Consider the following 16,823-nt stretch of genomic DNA (forward strand, 5'->3'; position numbering starts at 1 on the left):
CATTTGTGACAGCCGCCTGGTTTTCAAGAATATCGAAGGCAACCTTAAATGAATCCCTATACACAACAAACCTTCAGAGAGGCATCGTCAACCTAAGAGCCCTCATTGGTACCCAGACGGCCATTTCACAGGCTGGCGGGCGCCCTGTCGGCACCCCAGAGCATCACCACCAGCCCCAGAGAGCCTGTAAATTTCGCTAACCAGAAGGGCTCTCCCCGCCCCCTCTCCCCGCGCATCTCGCTCTGCCCTCCGCCGCCTCCTCTCCGCCCACTCTCGCCGCGGTCTCCTGGCGGCGGCGGCTTTGTCTCGTGGGCTGGTCCCTGGCGGCTCCCTCCCCTGAACAGCTGCCACCGAGGGAGGCAGCCGCGCGGGTCCGGCATCCTAACGCTGAAGCCCCCGAGCGCGCGCTCGTCATCCACCACCACCATGTAAGGGCCATGAACAGGGCTCGTCCTGGCGCAGCGCGGACATGGAGGAGGACTTATTCCAGCTCAGGCAGCTGCCGTGAGTATCTTGGGGGCGAGTCAGAGGCAGACAGGCTTTTCTTTAAAAAAAAAAAAAAGAGAGAGAGAGAAAACCTGCAGGGGAGCATCTCGGCATGCCTTCCTGAATTTAAAGGGAACGGTTTCAGGGGGAGAGACTCAGGCCTGGAGGAGACAAGCCATTTTCCCAACCCCACCGGCTCACCTCTGTTATCTCTGATTCAGTCCGGTTTTTTTTTTTTTTTCAGATCCGTCAGAATCTTAACGGGGACCTAAGCGTGTAATATTTTCCCCTGGAATTGCTCTTCCTCCTAAAGGGATTGGGAGGGTCTGTGTTTTAAGAAAGCGTTAGCTGCTGTTTGGAAATGTGGAGTGAATTTATGAGTCCGTGCAATGACATGGGTCCTTTCCAGCCCTTCTCCTATGCTGTGAAATTCCGAATTTTCCTGCAAGGTCTTTTAGAAGGGAATGATAACTGATGTTGCAAACCGGTTTCTGAAAAGCTGGGATTCCTTCCTAGAGAGGAGGCTTCAGCGAAGTCCCCGATGTTTATGAAGTGTGTGAATGAGAGGGCTGTGTATCTTTGCTGAAACCTCTTGCCTTCTTCTGAATGAAAGGTTTTTATAACAGCTAACTAAGTGAGGCTCACTGTCAGCGGCTATCCTTGGGAACTCAGGAATACACTGCTTAGAGGACTGGAATTTTTTAACGATATCAAATTGGCCCTGAAAATCTTGGGGAAATACGGTTAAGCAATGGAAAGGGCTCGTAAAGGGGCATTCAAAATTCTCCAACCTCAAGCTGATGGCGATTTGTTAAGCAAATTCCAAGAGTAGGAGATGGAGCAACAAAAAGAACATTAATGGGGTTTTTGTTTTAATTTTTAGAAGCATTGGTCACTTGGATGGTAAAAGCAGACACTCCTTTGGAATTGTTGGAAAGGATACATTATTGTTAGTATGTATATTTTCTTGACTTAAAATTTTTTTTTTTTTCTCTCTCTCTCTCTCTAAACCACTGAGGAATTCTCCCAAGTGACTTTTAGTGTGACTGCTACAGCTCTCTGAGGCTCTGAGTACTGAAGGGTATTGAGATGTCTACTTCTCATTCAGTGTAAAATTAATTTGCATTAAAAATTTTAATTAATGAAATGTTTACTTTTACGCTTTTATTAATTGATCTGCAAATGGCCTGTCTTATGTAACACGGCATTATTTCACAAATGCTGAAAGATGCCCAGTTATAATATCCAAAGTCGATCTATGAATCCATAAAAATGTATGTACCTGAGTGTAGATCTCTCAAGGAAAACATTTATTTTCATTGAAAATAAATATGTTTAAAAACCAACCTATTACCCCAAAATAAAAAAATAATCCAGAAACTAAAATATGAAATTTGGAATTCAGGATAAGGATACATGTTGGAACTGCAGTTTTACTAAATTTTCAAATGCTGTCAGGGCATGTGAACTTTGCAAATTACTCAAAGATTCATGTATATTTAATCTACTAATAGATAGACATACACTGGAGTGACAAGTCCTTCCTTCATTAGAAAAAAGTAAAACCTAGTAAGAGGATTTTACTTAAGCTTAAATTAATTTAGTTTTTATACTAATAATAGTATATACATAGAATAAAGTCCAAAAAGAAGCACAAGAATAAGTCTCTCTCTTCCCAAGCCCCAGTGTTAAGTTTCTTGATTATTTTCCTGATTTTTACACACATAAATACATGTAATATCTATTAGAGAGGCCCCATTGAGTGCTAGCTAAGAGCACTGGCTCTTGAATAAGACAGACTAGGCTTCAAATCCCTACTGTGCCACTTCCTGGCTGTGTGACTTTGCACAAGTGGCTTAACCTTTCTGAAACTCAATTTCCTTAGCCATAAAATGGGAATCATAATAGTACTTGATTCAAAGGCTTATTGGGAAGATCATGTGAGGTCATGTGTGCCAAATGCCTGACAGATAGAGACATCAATACATATGAACACCTGAAAAATAATTTATAAAATTATGATTATGAGGATGTCTAAAAAAAAGTTTGTAAAAACAAAATCCGTATAACTCTTTCTGCTGGATTCCCCCAGAATGTAATCCACAACCCCCAAATTACATTTGAATGAGGTCAAAATTATCCCTGAAACATGTTAACATTCGTTTATTAAAAAAAAAAAATTAAAAGGAACGGCTGTGTAAATCTGAGTGGATTTCACATCACGACATAGGTGTTTTTTAAACCACACCCTGTGTATATTATTCACAGACTGCCGGCAACAGACTGCCTGAGAGAAATATGGGGTTTTTAAAAATCAGAGTGCCTTGTAGAGGATTGGCAAGAGTGGACCTTGGAACAGGCTCAGTCTCGCGGGAAGCCAAGTGTTAATAGATTACAAGCCACTAAGTTGTTTACAGGGTCAGGGGAGGGGGAAGGGGGTGAGGATGTCTAAGAAACAGTCCTTCCCAGGACTTGGAGGTACCTTCGTGAACAGCTCCGCGATGGCTCATGTGAGACCATAGACAACCTCCACCTGTCAGCTGCTGTCCACTCAGGCACAGCACTACGTACAGGAGATTCAGAAGGCTGGATTTTGTATCTAGTTTGGCCTTATTGTGAGGTCTTGTGCAAGTCAGATTTTCCTGCATCTCCCCTTTCTAGGATGATTTTCATGAAAACAAATTATGCAGACTACATTGATTGATTGGTTCATCCATTCATTGATTCATTCATTCATTAACAGTTTTCCTGAGCATCATCCTAGATCGGGGAATTCTATAACCAAATAAGATATATGGTCTTTGCCCTCAAGGAGCTCGCAGCTAGAGCTTCAGTGTCCAATACAGTAGCCACTAGCCACATGTGGCTATTTAAACTTAAATTATGTAGTTGGTATATGAAATAATGTCCATGTATAATACACAGTGGGCTTCCCAGGCTAATGGTAAAGAACCCACCTACCAGTGCAGGAGACACAAGAGACAAGGGTTCAACCCCTGCGTCAGAAAGATCCCCTGGAGAAGGGCATGGCAGCCCACTCCAGTATTCTTGCCTAGAGAATCCCATGGACAGAGGAGCCTGGAGGGCTACAGGCCATAGAGGCGCGAAGAGTCGGACACGACTGAAGTGACACGTGCACACACATTATAAAATATGATTTGTAGGTAAAATAGGTCATGTTTGAAAAATCAGTTCCTTCATTGCATTGGTTGCATTTCAAGTGCCCAGTAGCTGCATGTGGTTCACGGCTGCTTTAGCCCCATTGTGACAGCCTGGGCCCAGAGCACTTTTGGAACTGCAGAAGGTTCTATTGGACAGCACTGGTCTGATGGGAGAAGCAAATATTGAACACACAGTTTCACGATAATTATGAGAATTGTCTAAGGGCTACTTACTTCAGTTAGTATGATCATCTCTAGTATGATAATCCACCTTGCTGCAAATGCAATTAGCATTATTTCCTTCTTTTTTAATGCCTGAGTAGTATTCTGTTTTGTGTGTATACCCCACATCTCCTTTATCCATTCATCTGTCGATGGACAGACACTTAAATTGTTTCCATGTCTTCTTGGCTGTTATAAATAGTGCTGCTATGAACACTGGGGTGCATCTATCTTTTTGAATTATGGTTTTCTCTGAATATATGCCCAAGAGTGGGATTGCTAGATCATATGGTAACTCTATTTTTAGTTTTCTAAGGAAACTCCATACTGTTCTCCATAGTGGCTGCACCAGTTTGTATTCCTGCCAGCAGCACAGGAGGGTTCCCTTTTCTCCACAAATGTAGAAGATGCGACAAGTCTAGTTCTAGACGGCAGAGAGACAGATCAGAGAAGGCTTCTTGGAGGAAGTGACATTGGAGTTGAACCCCCAGACGTGTAGAAGTCAGCCAGGAGAAGAGATAGGAGGGAGATTTCCAATAGTGAGAACTGCGTGAGGGGAAGAGCTCAAAATCAGGCCAGTGGAGCCGAGCAAGTGAGTAGAGGGAAGGCTGCAGAGGATGGCAGGGACCAGGCCACACCGGACCCTGTAGTAAGGACAAGAAATCGGACATTTATCTTGTGTTTGCTCGATCCACTCTCTCCTTTCTTACTAACCCTGTCTTTTAAGATCGAGCTTAGGGACTTCCCTCGTGGTCCAGTGGATAAGACTCCAAGCTCCCAAACCTAGGGGGCCTAGGTTTGATCCCTGGTCAGGGAACTAGATCCCACATGCCGCAACTAGGAGTTTGCATGCTGCAAGTCAAGATGCCGCATGCTGCAACTAAGACCTGGAACAGCTCAATAAATAACATAAAAATAAATATTAAAAAAATAAAGATTGAGCTTAAGTCCATCAGCTCAATGAATCTTCTGACTCCTCTGGGGCTTCTGGGGTAAAAGTGCGGGCTCTGAGTCAGGCAGATCTGGGTTCAAACTCTGGCTCTGCCACTTCCCATCTGGGTGACCCTGGCCTAGTGACTTCATCTCCCCACGGTTGGGCGCTCATCTATAACGCTGGGGTAATAGCAATATCTGCATGGCGGGGCGGGGAGGATCAGGCAGGTCACCACTGGGAAGCCCGAGCACAGTGCCCGGCTCCACGTAAGGGCTCCACCGGTTGGTATCAGCGTTATTTGTCTTCTTTCACTCTGGATTTTCCCCCCTCATCCTCCAGCTTGTTCAAGTAGCAAAGCACCTGGAAGCCACGGTCTCCTTTTCAGAATCCTGAGATGTCCTGATGAAAGCTAAAGGAAGCACATGTCCAAACTTGAAGTCTGATCCCTCCTGCACTCCGCTCCTCTTTCAGCCTCTCCCAGTTGATGGTGACTCCATCCACCCCATTTGGAGTCCATTTTGACTCCTCCTTCCCTCAGATTTCACTGAGGAAATCCGTCAGGAAATTCTCTTGGTCCTGCCTTTAAGCTCCATCTAAACATCTATTTCTGCTTTATTGACTATGCCAAAGCCTTTGACTGTGTTGATCACAATAAACTGTGGAAAATTCTGAAAGAGACGGGAATACCAGACCACCTGACTTGCCTCTTGAGAAACCTGTATGCAGGTCAGGAAGCAACAGTTAGAACTGGACATGGAACAACAGACTGGTTCCAAATAGGAAAAGGAGTACGTCAAGGCTGTATATTGTCACCCTGCTTATTTAACTTATATGCAGAGTACATCATGAGAAACACTGGGCTGGAAGAAGCACAAGCTGGAATCAAGATTGCCAGGAGAAAGATCAATAACCTCAGATATGCAGATGACACCACCCTTATGGCAGAAAGTGAAGAGGAACTAAAAAGCCTCTTGATGAAAGTGAAAGAGAAGAGTGAAAACGTTGGCTTAAAGCTCAACATTCAGAAAATGAAGATCATGGCATCTGGTCCCATCACTTCATGGGAAATAGATGGGGAAACAGTGAAAACAGTGTCAGATTTTTTGGGGGGCTCCAAAATCACTGCAGATGGTGACTGCAGCTATGAAATTAAAAGACGCTTACTTCTTGGAAGGAAAGTTATGACCAACCTAGATAGCATATTCAAAAGCAGAGACATTACTTTGTCAACAAAGGTCCGTCTAGTCAAGGCTATGGTTTTTCCAGTGGTCATGTATGGATGTGAGAGTTGGACTGTGAAGAAGGCTGAGCGCCGAAGAATTGATGCTTTTGAACTGTGGTGTTGGAGAAGACTGTTGAGAGTCCCTTGGACTGCAAGGAGATCCAACCAGTCCATTCTGAAGGAGATCAGCCCTGGGATTTCTTTGGAAGGAATGATGCTAAAGCTGAAACTCCAGTACTTTGGCCACCTCATGAGAAGAGTTGACTCATTGGAAACGACTCTGATGCTGGGAGGGATTGGGGGCAGGAGAAGGGGATGACAGAGGATGAGATGGCTGGATGGCATCACTGACTCGATGGACGTGAGTCTGGGTGAACTCCGGAAGTTGGTGATGGACAGGGAGGCCTGGCGTGCTGCAATTCATGGGGTCGAGAAGAGTCGGACACGACTGAGCGACTGAACTGAACTGAACTGAAACTCCTACCACTTCTCTCTAGCTCCACTGCTACCCCTTGGTTCAAGTTCCCGTCATTTCTGACCCTGGGTGGATTCCAGGGGTTATCTTGCTGGTCTTCCCGGTCCTGCCCTTGTCTCCCTGCAGCACATTCTCAACACAGCAACCAAATGTATTCTTTTTAAAAAATATTATTTATTTATTTGGCTGTGCTGTGTCTTAGTTGCGGCATGCAGGATCTTTAATTGCAGCATATGGGATCTAGTTCCCTGACCAGGGATTGAACTCAGGGGCCCCTCTGCCTTGGGAGCGTGAAGTCTTAGCCACTGGACCACCAGGGAAAGTACCCAGAGGGATTCTTTAGAAGTCAACTCACAGCCTCTTCTGTTCCAAAACCCCCCTAGGGCTCCCGTTTCACCTTGTCTTCTCTACTCTTTCACCCCCTCATGCAGCCATTCTGGTTCCTGGGTGTGTGTGCGTGTGTGTGTGTGTGTTAGTTGCTCAGTTGTGTCTGATTCTTTGCAACCCCATAGAATGTAGCCTGCCAGGCTCCTCTGTCCATGGAATTATCCAGGCAAGAATACTGGGATGGGTTGCCATTCTCTTTTCCAGGGAATCTTCTCGACCCGGGGGTGGAACCCTGGTCTCCTAAATTGCAGACAGATTCTTTACTATCTGAGCTACCAGGGAAGCCCATGGTCCCCTTGTTGCTCCTTAAACACACCAGGTGGGTTCCTGCTCCAGCACCCACTGTTCTGTCTACCCAGAAAGCTCTTCTCCTAGGTATCTGCTTTACTCAGATCTCAAATGCCACCATCTCACCCAAGCCTACCCTCATCACCTCCTTAAAATCTGTAGCCCTCTCTTCCTGCCATTAGGATTTTTGTTGGTGTTCAGTTGCTCAGTTGTGTCCGACTCTTTGCAACCCCACAAACTGCAGCACACCGGCTTCTTGGATGGCTACTATCAAAAATAAATAAAAACAACAAGTCTTGCTGAGGATATGGAGAAAATGGAATTCTTATACACTGACTATTGGAGAGAATGAAAAATGGGGCAGCCTCCACAGAACACAGTATGGAGGCTCCTCAAAAAATGAAGAATTACCATAGGACCCAGCAATTTCACTTCTGGGTATATACCCACAAAAGAGTTGAAAGCAGAATACTGAAGAGATATTTGTAAAGCCATGTTCATAGCAGCATTACTCGCAATATCCAAAAGATGAAAGCCATCTAAGTCCCCTTCATGATGAGTAGATAAACAAATGTGGTCTATCCATATGATGGAATATTATGTAGCCTTCAAAAAGGAAGGGACTCCTGAAACATGCTACAACACAGATAAACCTTGAAGACATTACGCTATGTGAAATAAGCCAGTTGCCAAAGGACAGCTACTGTATGATTCCAGTCTGTGAGGTTTCTAAAGCAATCAAATTCATAGAGACATAAAGTAGAATGGTAGTTGCCAGAGGCTGGGGAAGGGGAGAAGGGGGATCTGTGTACACTGTCCGTTTTTACAAGATGAAAAGAGTTCTGTGGATGAACAGTGATAATGATTGTGCAATATTGTGAATATACTTAATGCCCACTGAACTGTACCCTTTAAAAATGCTTAAAATGACAAATGTTATCTTATGTGTATTTTACTGTAGTTGAAAAAAATCATAGCCCTCTTCCCCCATCCTCCAATACCATCTTCAGCTTTTCCTCTTTAAGATTTTTTTTTTTAATGTGGACCATTTTTGAAGTCTTTACTGAATTTGTTAACAGTATTGGGTCTGTTTTAGGTTTTGTTTTTTTGACCGTGAGGCAATATGGGATCTTTGCTCCCTGACCACGGGTCAAACTTGCACCCCCTGCATTGGAAGACGTAGTCCTAACCACTGGACTGTCAGGGAAATCCCTGCTTTTCCTGTTTTTAAATCACTCATTACCTTCCAACATACCATAAAATTTGCTTGTTTATTGCTTAGTGTCTGTCTTCACTTAGTTGTATGAGAGCTTCACACACCAGGGGTCTGATGGATCCCAAGTTCACGGGACATTGCCTAGATTCCATCCGATACTGGATTTTAGGGGAGATCAGGCCACAAGATTAAGTAAAAACTGTATGCATTAAAAAAAATCAGAAAAACCTGTTCATCAGCTTAATCGTTCTCCTTGACTGCAGGGGCCACCATTATTAAGCTTTAGCAGCTAAAGCACTGAGTCCCCATGGAAAGATCAGACATAGCCTTGTTTCATCATATTCGCTCCCCCCTCCAAGTTGTGACAATCAAAACTATCTCCAGACATTGCCAGTGTCACCCCATTGAGAACCGCTTCTCTAAAGCACTTTAGTTTGCTGCTGCTGCTGCTGCTAAGTCACTTCAGTCGTGTTCAACTCTGTGCGACCCCATAGACGGCAGCCCGCCAGGCTCCCCCGTCCCTGGGATTCTCCAGGCAAGAACACTGGAGTGGGTTGCCATTTCCTTCTCCAATGCATGAAAGTGAAAAGTGAAAGGGAAGTCGCTCAGTCGTGTCTGACTCTTAGCAACCCCATGGACTGCAGCCTACCAGGCTCCTCTGTCCATAGGATTTTCCAGGCAAGAGTACTGGAGTGGGGTGCCATTGCCATCTCCAGCGCTTTAGTTTAGACAATACATTTTTCAGTCTCTCCATTTCCAGAGCATCTTCAGACCTCTCTTTACACCTCACTTTTCTCACATTAGTCATGTAGGGACTGTGGCTTGTGCCCCTTCCTGCAGCTTCAGGATACTTTTGGTAAAAGACTGTAAACTCCATGGGGACAAGAATGTGGCCTGACCCATAGAATGTCCTCACTGCATGCTTGTCATGTGTTAATCTTTGTGCATTAATCATACTTTTTATTTTCTGTTTTCTGATGTTTTGACCTTTTGGGGCCTTGCAGATTCTGGAGGTCTCTCCCCTCCCAGGGTTAAGTAGTAAATAAGTCGCCTGCCAGTGGACCTTTCGTGTGCAAACCAACCAATCCAAAGCCACTATCCACCTGCACTAATCGCACCAGGGCCAAATACCAGACAACTGGAGACAGTCCCTATGCTCAGAGCCTGGAGAAATGACTCAAACTAGCTGATTCTCAACCTGCTTGCCCTGCCTCACCTGTTCCTTCCTGTGGAAACCACAGTAAAGACTCTGCCCCAGATTTGATCCTCACCCTTGCCTCCCCAGTTTGACTCCTGGGTTGGGAAGATCTGCTGGAGAAGGGATAGGCTACCTGCTCCAGTATTCTTGGGCTTCCCTAGTGTCTCAGCTGGTAAAGAATCCACCTGTATTGTGGGAGACCTTGGTTTAATCACTGGATTGGGAAGATTGACTGGAGGAGGGAATGGCTACCCACTTTAGTATTCTGGCCTGGAGAATTCCATGGACTGTATAGTCCATGGGGTCACAAAGAGTTGGAAACGACCGAGCGGCTTTCACTTTCACTTTCCTCCTTACTGATCCCAGTGTTTCCCCATTTGGCTACCTGCCCCCTCCAAATGTGGCATGCCCCCTCTTCTTGGAATCTGTGAGTATAACAGAGTCTAAAGTCTTCAGTTGGCAGTCATCTCCTGATCTGTTTGCCACACCTAAATGATAATAAAACCAATATTTTAGGAACTTCCCTGGCAGTCCAGTGGTTAAGACTGTGCCCATCCAATGCAGGGTCTCGGGTTCATTCCCTGGTTGGGGAGCTAAGAGCCCACGTGCCGCACGGTCAAAAAATAAATAAATGTAAGTTTGACTCAATGGGATTTTCCAGGCAAGAATACTGGAGTGGGTTGCCATTTCCTTCTCCAGTATTTTAAAACACTGCCCATAATCTGTTTATCCTCTTATAGCAAAATATGCCTGAATGATCTCAAAATCAACTCTGATCACCTTCCCCCATCTCACCCTACATGTAAACCTTTCAGGGGCATCCCGTTGATCTCAGGAAAACATGGAAAACCCTGTGGTCTCTGTATAATTCAGCCTGTCTCTCCAACCTCTACTCCTTGGTCCTACTCCCTGGGTCTTTGTCCTCCCCCATCTCTGTGGGACTCTCCTGGTCCCCAGACCTCAGGCAAGTCTATCCTGACTACGCTTCCCTCCAATTGTTCTTTATCTTGGCACCCTATTTGTTTCCCTCTCAAGATTCATTCATTTGCAAACGTATAATGATTTCTTGTTTACTTGTATATTAACCATCTTCTCAACAGGGAATCCATTTCAGGAGGGCAGGTTTATTTCATCCCCCTTCAGCACACAGTCAGCACTCAATAAACACTTATTAAAATACTGAAGAATAGGGACTTCCTTGGTGGTCCAGTGGTTAACACTGTGCTCTTCCAGTGTTGGGGGCACAGGTTCGATCCCTGGTCAGGGAACTAAGATGCCGCACGCTGCGTGGCATGACCAAGTAAATAAAATACTGAGGAAGGTTGCCAGACTCTTTTGAGATGCTCTCTGTTGACTCCTTTAATCTCCATGGCAACCCTGTGAGATGGGAATCACCATCTCCATTCTACCAGCAGGAAACTGAGACCCAGAGAAGTCAAGTAACCTAACCTCAGAGCTGCTGAGTAGTGGGGGCAGGAAATTCAAACCCAAATCAGTCTGTTTGCAGAGTTGGGCACTCCTTTCTATAACACCGCACCTCCCCCCGCCCCCATCTTTAGGCACAACTTGAAATGCTACCCTGTCATAATCACAATTAGGCACAAGCTTCCTTTTTCAGTCTGATAGATTTGTGAACTCAGGGGATAAATACCCAGAAGCTCAGATGAAAATAGAAAAAAAAACTTCCTTATCCTAATCGCGTCTCAGACCCTAATTTAAGGTACTGAGGTGAATTACATGATGGTTCGAGCAAAATCTTTGGGTTGACAGTTATTTCCTCAAGCTCTTCTCTTCTTTCAATAGAAAAATTATGTAAAACAAATGTTCCCTGCTATTTTGGTAAATTATATGCTATATATACACAACAAATGCCAGGAAGTTGTGAGCCAGCTTGTTTCAAAGCCCTCGTATAGTTAACATATGCCACTGCTATTTTCTTTTTCTTTCACATTACACTTTTTTTCCCTTGGAAAATCTTGGCTCATGTCGCTGATAACTGCTTTTAGGAACCCATCTGATTCAAAATGTCATCTGGCTTTCTGAGTGTAATTTAATGTCAGAGGTCTCTCTTTACATCCGTCTTAAGTTTTAATAAATAAAGGGCCCTGGCTTCTAGTGGATTGCCAGAGAAGGAATGTGAACAGATCCTGGCTTAAAGCGCCAGGGAGCTAAGCCATTTCTCAAAGTCAAATTTCACAAAGGTCAGTGTCCTCCATGCTCAAGGTACAAAGGTGACCTGAACGCAGCTGGGTTGGAGGGAAGCCAATATTGACACAAAGCCTCCACAGTTTTCTGTTCATCGAGCTCAGTTTATCTTCACGACGTTCCTGCAAGCCTGTCTTCATCCCGCTTCACAGATGAACGTGTCTGTAACATGCTTAGCTAATGTTACAGATTGACAAGCGTTCTGTGAATAGTCGCTATTGTGATTTATGTTGATTATTTAAGTTAATAGATGTGCAGGTTTAAAAATTTACATATTACAGAGGGATCCAAAATGAAAAGTAAAATTTCTTTCCCTCAAAACTCCCCATCCCCATCCGTCCTCCTTCCCAAAAACCAGCCAGTCTCAGGCTTCTTAAGTATCCTTCCAGAATGTTCGATGGCAGAAGCAAAAAGATTCTTGAGCACACTTGAACATGCACATGAATTCATGTACATAAATTCCCTGGGGACCTGGTTACAGTGCAGATGTTGATTTAGTAGATCTTGGTCAGGACCTGAGACTCAGCATTTCTAACAGGTCCCTGGGGAGGCTGGGTCTCTGGTTCGAGACCATACTTAAATCTTAGTACCAAGAACATAGATCATGGGACTGTAGTCCAGCACATTTGATAGTGAGCCCCGGTAGGAATTCCCTGGAAGTCCAGTGGCTTTCACTGCCACGTCCCTGGATTTGATCCCTGGTCTGGGAACTAGGATCCCACAAGCTGTGTGGCCAAAAACAAATGAGCCCCAACAGTCTTTTCCTGTGAGTTCTTGCAACCAACTTGTGTGTGGGTCTGTTCATTAGGTGTGTTTATTGTGTGAAAATAGTCGCTATAAAATTTGCCATTTCAACAATTGTGCGGTTAATGGTATGAACTACATTCAGTGTTGTGTCATCTTCACTACCACTCATCTCCAGAATTTTCTCATCTTCCTCAACTGAAACTCTGCCCATTAAACACTAACTCCCCAATCCCCTCTGTCCCCCCAACCCCAGAGCTTGGTGACCACTGTTCTACTTTCTCTCTCTGTGACTTTGACTACTGTAAGCCCATTTAGATAGGCGGACTAGTACAGTAATTGCCCTTTGGTGTTGGTTTTATTTCACTTAGTGCAGTGTCTTCAAAGTACATCCATGTTGTCACATGGGTCAGAATTTCCATCCTTTTTAACACTGAATAATACTCGGTTGTATAGATAGACCACAGTTTGTTTATCCATTCAGCCACTGATAGGCACTTCAGTTGTTTCCACTCTCACCTATTGTGACACAGATCAACACAAATTAAAAAAAAAAAACTCTTTTTTTTTTTTGGCTGCACCATGCAGCCTCCAGGATCTTAGTTCCCTGACTAGGGATGGAACCCGCACTCCCTGAAGTGGAAGTGCAGAGTCTGGACCGACAGGGAAGTCCCAATAAAATGTTTTTTTTATTTTTTAAAAAACATTTTCTTTAGTGGCTGTTCCATCATCTATTTAATTACTGTTCTCCTGGTGATTATTTCTGGTTTTGTATTATTTGCAGCAAAGCTGCAAAGAGATGCTAGCACCTGAAGAGAATACAGAGAGGCTGGAAGTGGGGATGCTGAAATCAGACAGCTTCGCCAAAGCCTAGACACTTACTGGGTGACCTTGGGCAAGCTCCCAGCCCCTTGTGCTTGAGTGTCCTCCTCTGCAAAATGGGGACAATGAAAGTGGGAATAAATAATTTAATGATGCAAAGTGCAAACACTGGGCCTGACGCATGGCCAGCTGGTGCTCAAAGCACTAAAAAAATTGGAAAGATACCGCAGCTTGCATGGGTGCTCAGTCGTGTCTGACTCTTTGCGACCCCATGGACTGTAGCCCTCCAGGCTCCTCTGTCCATGGGATTTTCCAGGCAAGAATACTGGGCAGATTGCCATTTCCTTCTCCAGGGGATCTTCCTGACCCAGAGATCGAACCTGCGTCTCCTGCGACTCCTGCATTGGCAGGCGGATTCTTTCCCACTGAGCCACCTGTGGAGCCCATATCACTGCTTACCTTCCCAGAAGGTTGCAGTGGAAGCTACTATTCAAAGAAGGAAGCACAGAGCCCTGGGTGGTCCTGGAGGAGAAGGTGTGACAACAGGGAGAGTGTCAGACCACATGGCCATCTTCTTCTGTAATGTTACCCTCAGAGTCAAGGGCGAGCCACGGACCTTCCCTTCACCCATGAAAAGGAATTGATAATGCACGTAAATGGTCATTTCCTTCCTTCACCTAGTAATCCTCTATATTCTGTCTTCTATTAATGCCTCGGGGGACTGTTGTAGTTTTGAGTTGGGGGGTTGCTTCCAGGGGAACGAGAGTCCTACTCTTTGTTGCTTCCTTCCTGGAACCCACTTTGCATCACCCCTCAGTGGGTTACAGAGTTGAAATGTCTCCCCGCCTCACACACCCCCAGCCTCTCACTGCACCCAGTTCATTTCATTTACAGCTTTTCTTGCAATGTACAAAATATCTGTGTAGCAGTATATGCATCCACATGCATAATATTATATATAAATACATATTTATATTTACAAAGATTAATTTATATGCTGACATATAAAATTATATGTTTATAGCTATAATATTTATGTATGTATGTATTTATAATCATTTACATTTAAAGTACAAAACTGCGTGTGGATATATACATGAAATTTTTATTGAGGTATAAAAAGTTGTATGTGTATATCCACATGCATTTTTGTATTTATATATGTAAATACTTGTAAATACATACATATATAAATAATTACATACTTATACATTTATATATAATACTTATATAAGGAGAAGAGGACAACAGAGGATGAGATGGTTGGATGGCATCACTGATTCTATGGACATGAACTTGGGCAAATTCTGGGAGATGGTGAAGGACAGGGAGGCCTGGCATGCTGCAGTCCATGAGGTCGCAGAGAGTCTGACACGACTTGATGACTGATCGACAAAGAGTTGATTTACAATATTATGTTGGTTTCAGGTTTAAAACATAGTGATTCACAATTTCTAAAGATTAGGCTCCATCTATGTTATTATAAAATATTGGCTGTATTCCCTGTACTGTACAATATATCTATTTTATACACAGTAGTTTATATCTCTTAATCCCCTACCCCTATCTTGCCCCCAACCCTTTCACCCTTCCCACTGGTACCCACTAGTTTGTTCTCTATGTCCACAGGTCCTGTTTCTTTTTTGTTAAATTCACTAGTATATTTCATTTTTAGATTCCACATATAAATGATAATATACAGTGTTTGTCTTTCTCTGATAAATTTCACTAAGAGGTGACATCCACCGAGGTGCTAAGGGTTGAGGGATTGGGGGTTTAGGGGGAGAGGGGCATGGCAAAATAAGGTAAAATTCACCATTGTAATAACCTCAGATATGCAGATGACACCACCCTTATGGCAGAAAGTGAAGAGGAACTAAAAAGCCTCTTGATGAAAGTGAAAGTGGAGAGTGAAAAAGTTGGCTTAAAACTCAACATTCAGAAAACAAAGATCATGGCATCCGGTCCCATCACTTCATGGGAAATAGATGGGGAAACAGTGGAAACAGTGTCAGACTTTATTTTGGGGGGCTCCAAAATCACTGCAGATGGTGACTGCAGCCATGAAATTAAAAGATGCTTACTCCTTGCAAGGAAAGTTATGACCAACCTAGATAGCATATTCAAAAGCAGAGACATTACTTTGCCAACAAAGGTTCATCTAGTCAAGGCTATGGTTTTTCCAGTGGTCATGTACGGATGTGAGAGTTGGACTGTGAAGAAGGCTGAGCGCCGAAGAATTGATGCTTTTGAACTGTGGTGTTGGAGAAGACTGTTGAGAGTCCCTTGGACTGCAAGGAGATCCAACCAGTCCATTCTGAAGGAGATCAGCCCTGGGATTTCTTTGGAAGGAATGATGCTAAAGCTGAAACTCCAGTACTTTGGCCACCTCCTGCGAAGAGTTGACTCATTGGAAAAGACTCTGATGCTGGGAGGGATTGGGGGCAGGAGGAGAAGGGGACGACAGAGGATGAGATGGCTGGATGGCATCACTGACTCAATGGACGTGATTCTGGGTGAACTCTGGGAGTTGGTGATGGACAGGGAGGCCTGGCGTGCTGCGATTCATGGGGTTGCAAAAAGTCGGACACGACTGAGCGACTGAACTGAACTGAACTGAACCATTTTTAAGAGTACAGGCCTGTGGCATTAAGTGCCTTTGCATTGTGCAACCATCAATACCATCCGTCTCCAGGACAGTTTTCATGTGCCCAAACTGAAACTCTGTGCCTGTTAAACACGAAGTCCCTGTGTCTTCCTCTCCAGCCCCTGGGAGCCACCATTCTGCTTTCCGTCTCTGAGTCTGACTGCGCTAAGTGTCTAAGTGGAGTCATGCAGTGTTTGTCTTTTGTGACTGGCATATCTCACTTAGCATAATGTCTTCAAGTCTCATCCATGTTATGTAATGTGTAGAATTTCCTTCCTTTCCAGTTCCTGGTTTGTTTTTTTTTTTTTTTTGGTGCACAGCTTGTGGGATCTTAGTTCCCTGACCAGGGATCGAAGTCCCTCAGCTATGAAAGCACAGAGCCCTAACTGCTAGGCAACCAGGGAATTTCCCCTTCCCTTCCCTTTTTTTTTTTTTTGGACTTCCCAAGTGGCTCAGTGGTAAAGAACCTGCCTGCCAATGCATGATCTCCTGAAGGAGATATGAGTTCGATCCCTGAGTCAGGAAGATCCCCTGGAGAAGGAAATGGCAACCCAGTCCAGTATTCTTGCCTGGGAAATCCCATGGACAGAGGAGCCTGGTGGGTTGCAGTCCATGGGGTTGCAAAAGAGCTGGACAGAACTGAGCGATAAATACTTTCACTTTTCCCTTTTTAAAAAAAAATGATTAATTTTATTGAATCTTCACTCTAGTATACACCTCTTTTTATAAAGCCATTTTAATTTTATTAGTTATTTTTTATAAATTATAAATAAATAATTTTTATTTATTTATTTTGGTCACACTGCACAGCATGGC

The 16,823-nt window shown here is 44.1% G+C and overlaps 1 protein-coding gene across 2 annotated transcripts in view; it reads left to right on the top strand.

Moving 5' to 3' along the window:
• The first annotated feature begins 220 nt into the window (after positions 1–220).
• The window catches only part of SVOP (SV2 related protein), a 74,085-nt gene continuing 57,482 nt past the window's right edge, over positions 221–16,823 (top strand). The window contains exon 1 of one of the 2 annotated variants that reach the window (XM_086348448.1): positions 221–504. In XM_086348448.1, coding sequence (XP_086204574.1) covers positions 470–504 — 35 coding nt within the window. In that variant the 5' untranslated portion in view covers positions 221–469. The remainder of the gene's footprint in view (positions 505–16,823) is intronic. The other variant, XM_086348447.1, reaches the window with a different exon arrangement.

Source organism: Bos grunniens, chromosome 17 (assembly GCF_055505025.1).
Source record: "Bos grunniens cultivar Pamir isolate PY7600 chromosome 17, Bosgru_T2T1.0, whole genome shotgun sequence".
NCBI classification, from domain to species: Eukaryota; Metazoa; Chordata; class Mammalia; order Artiodactyla; family Bovidae; genus Bos; species Bos grunniens.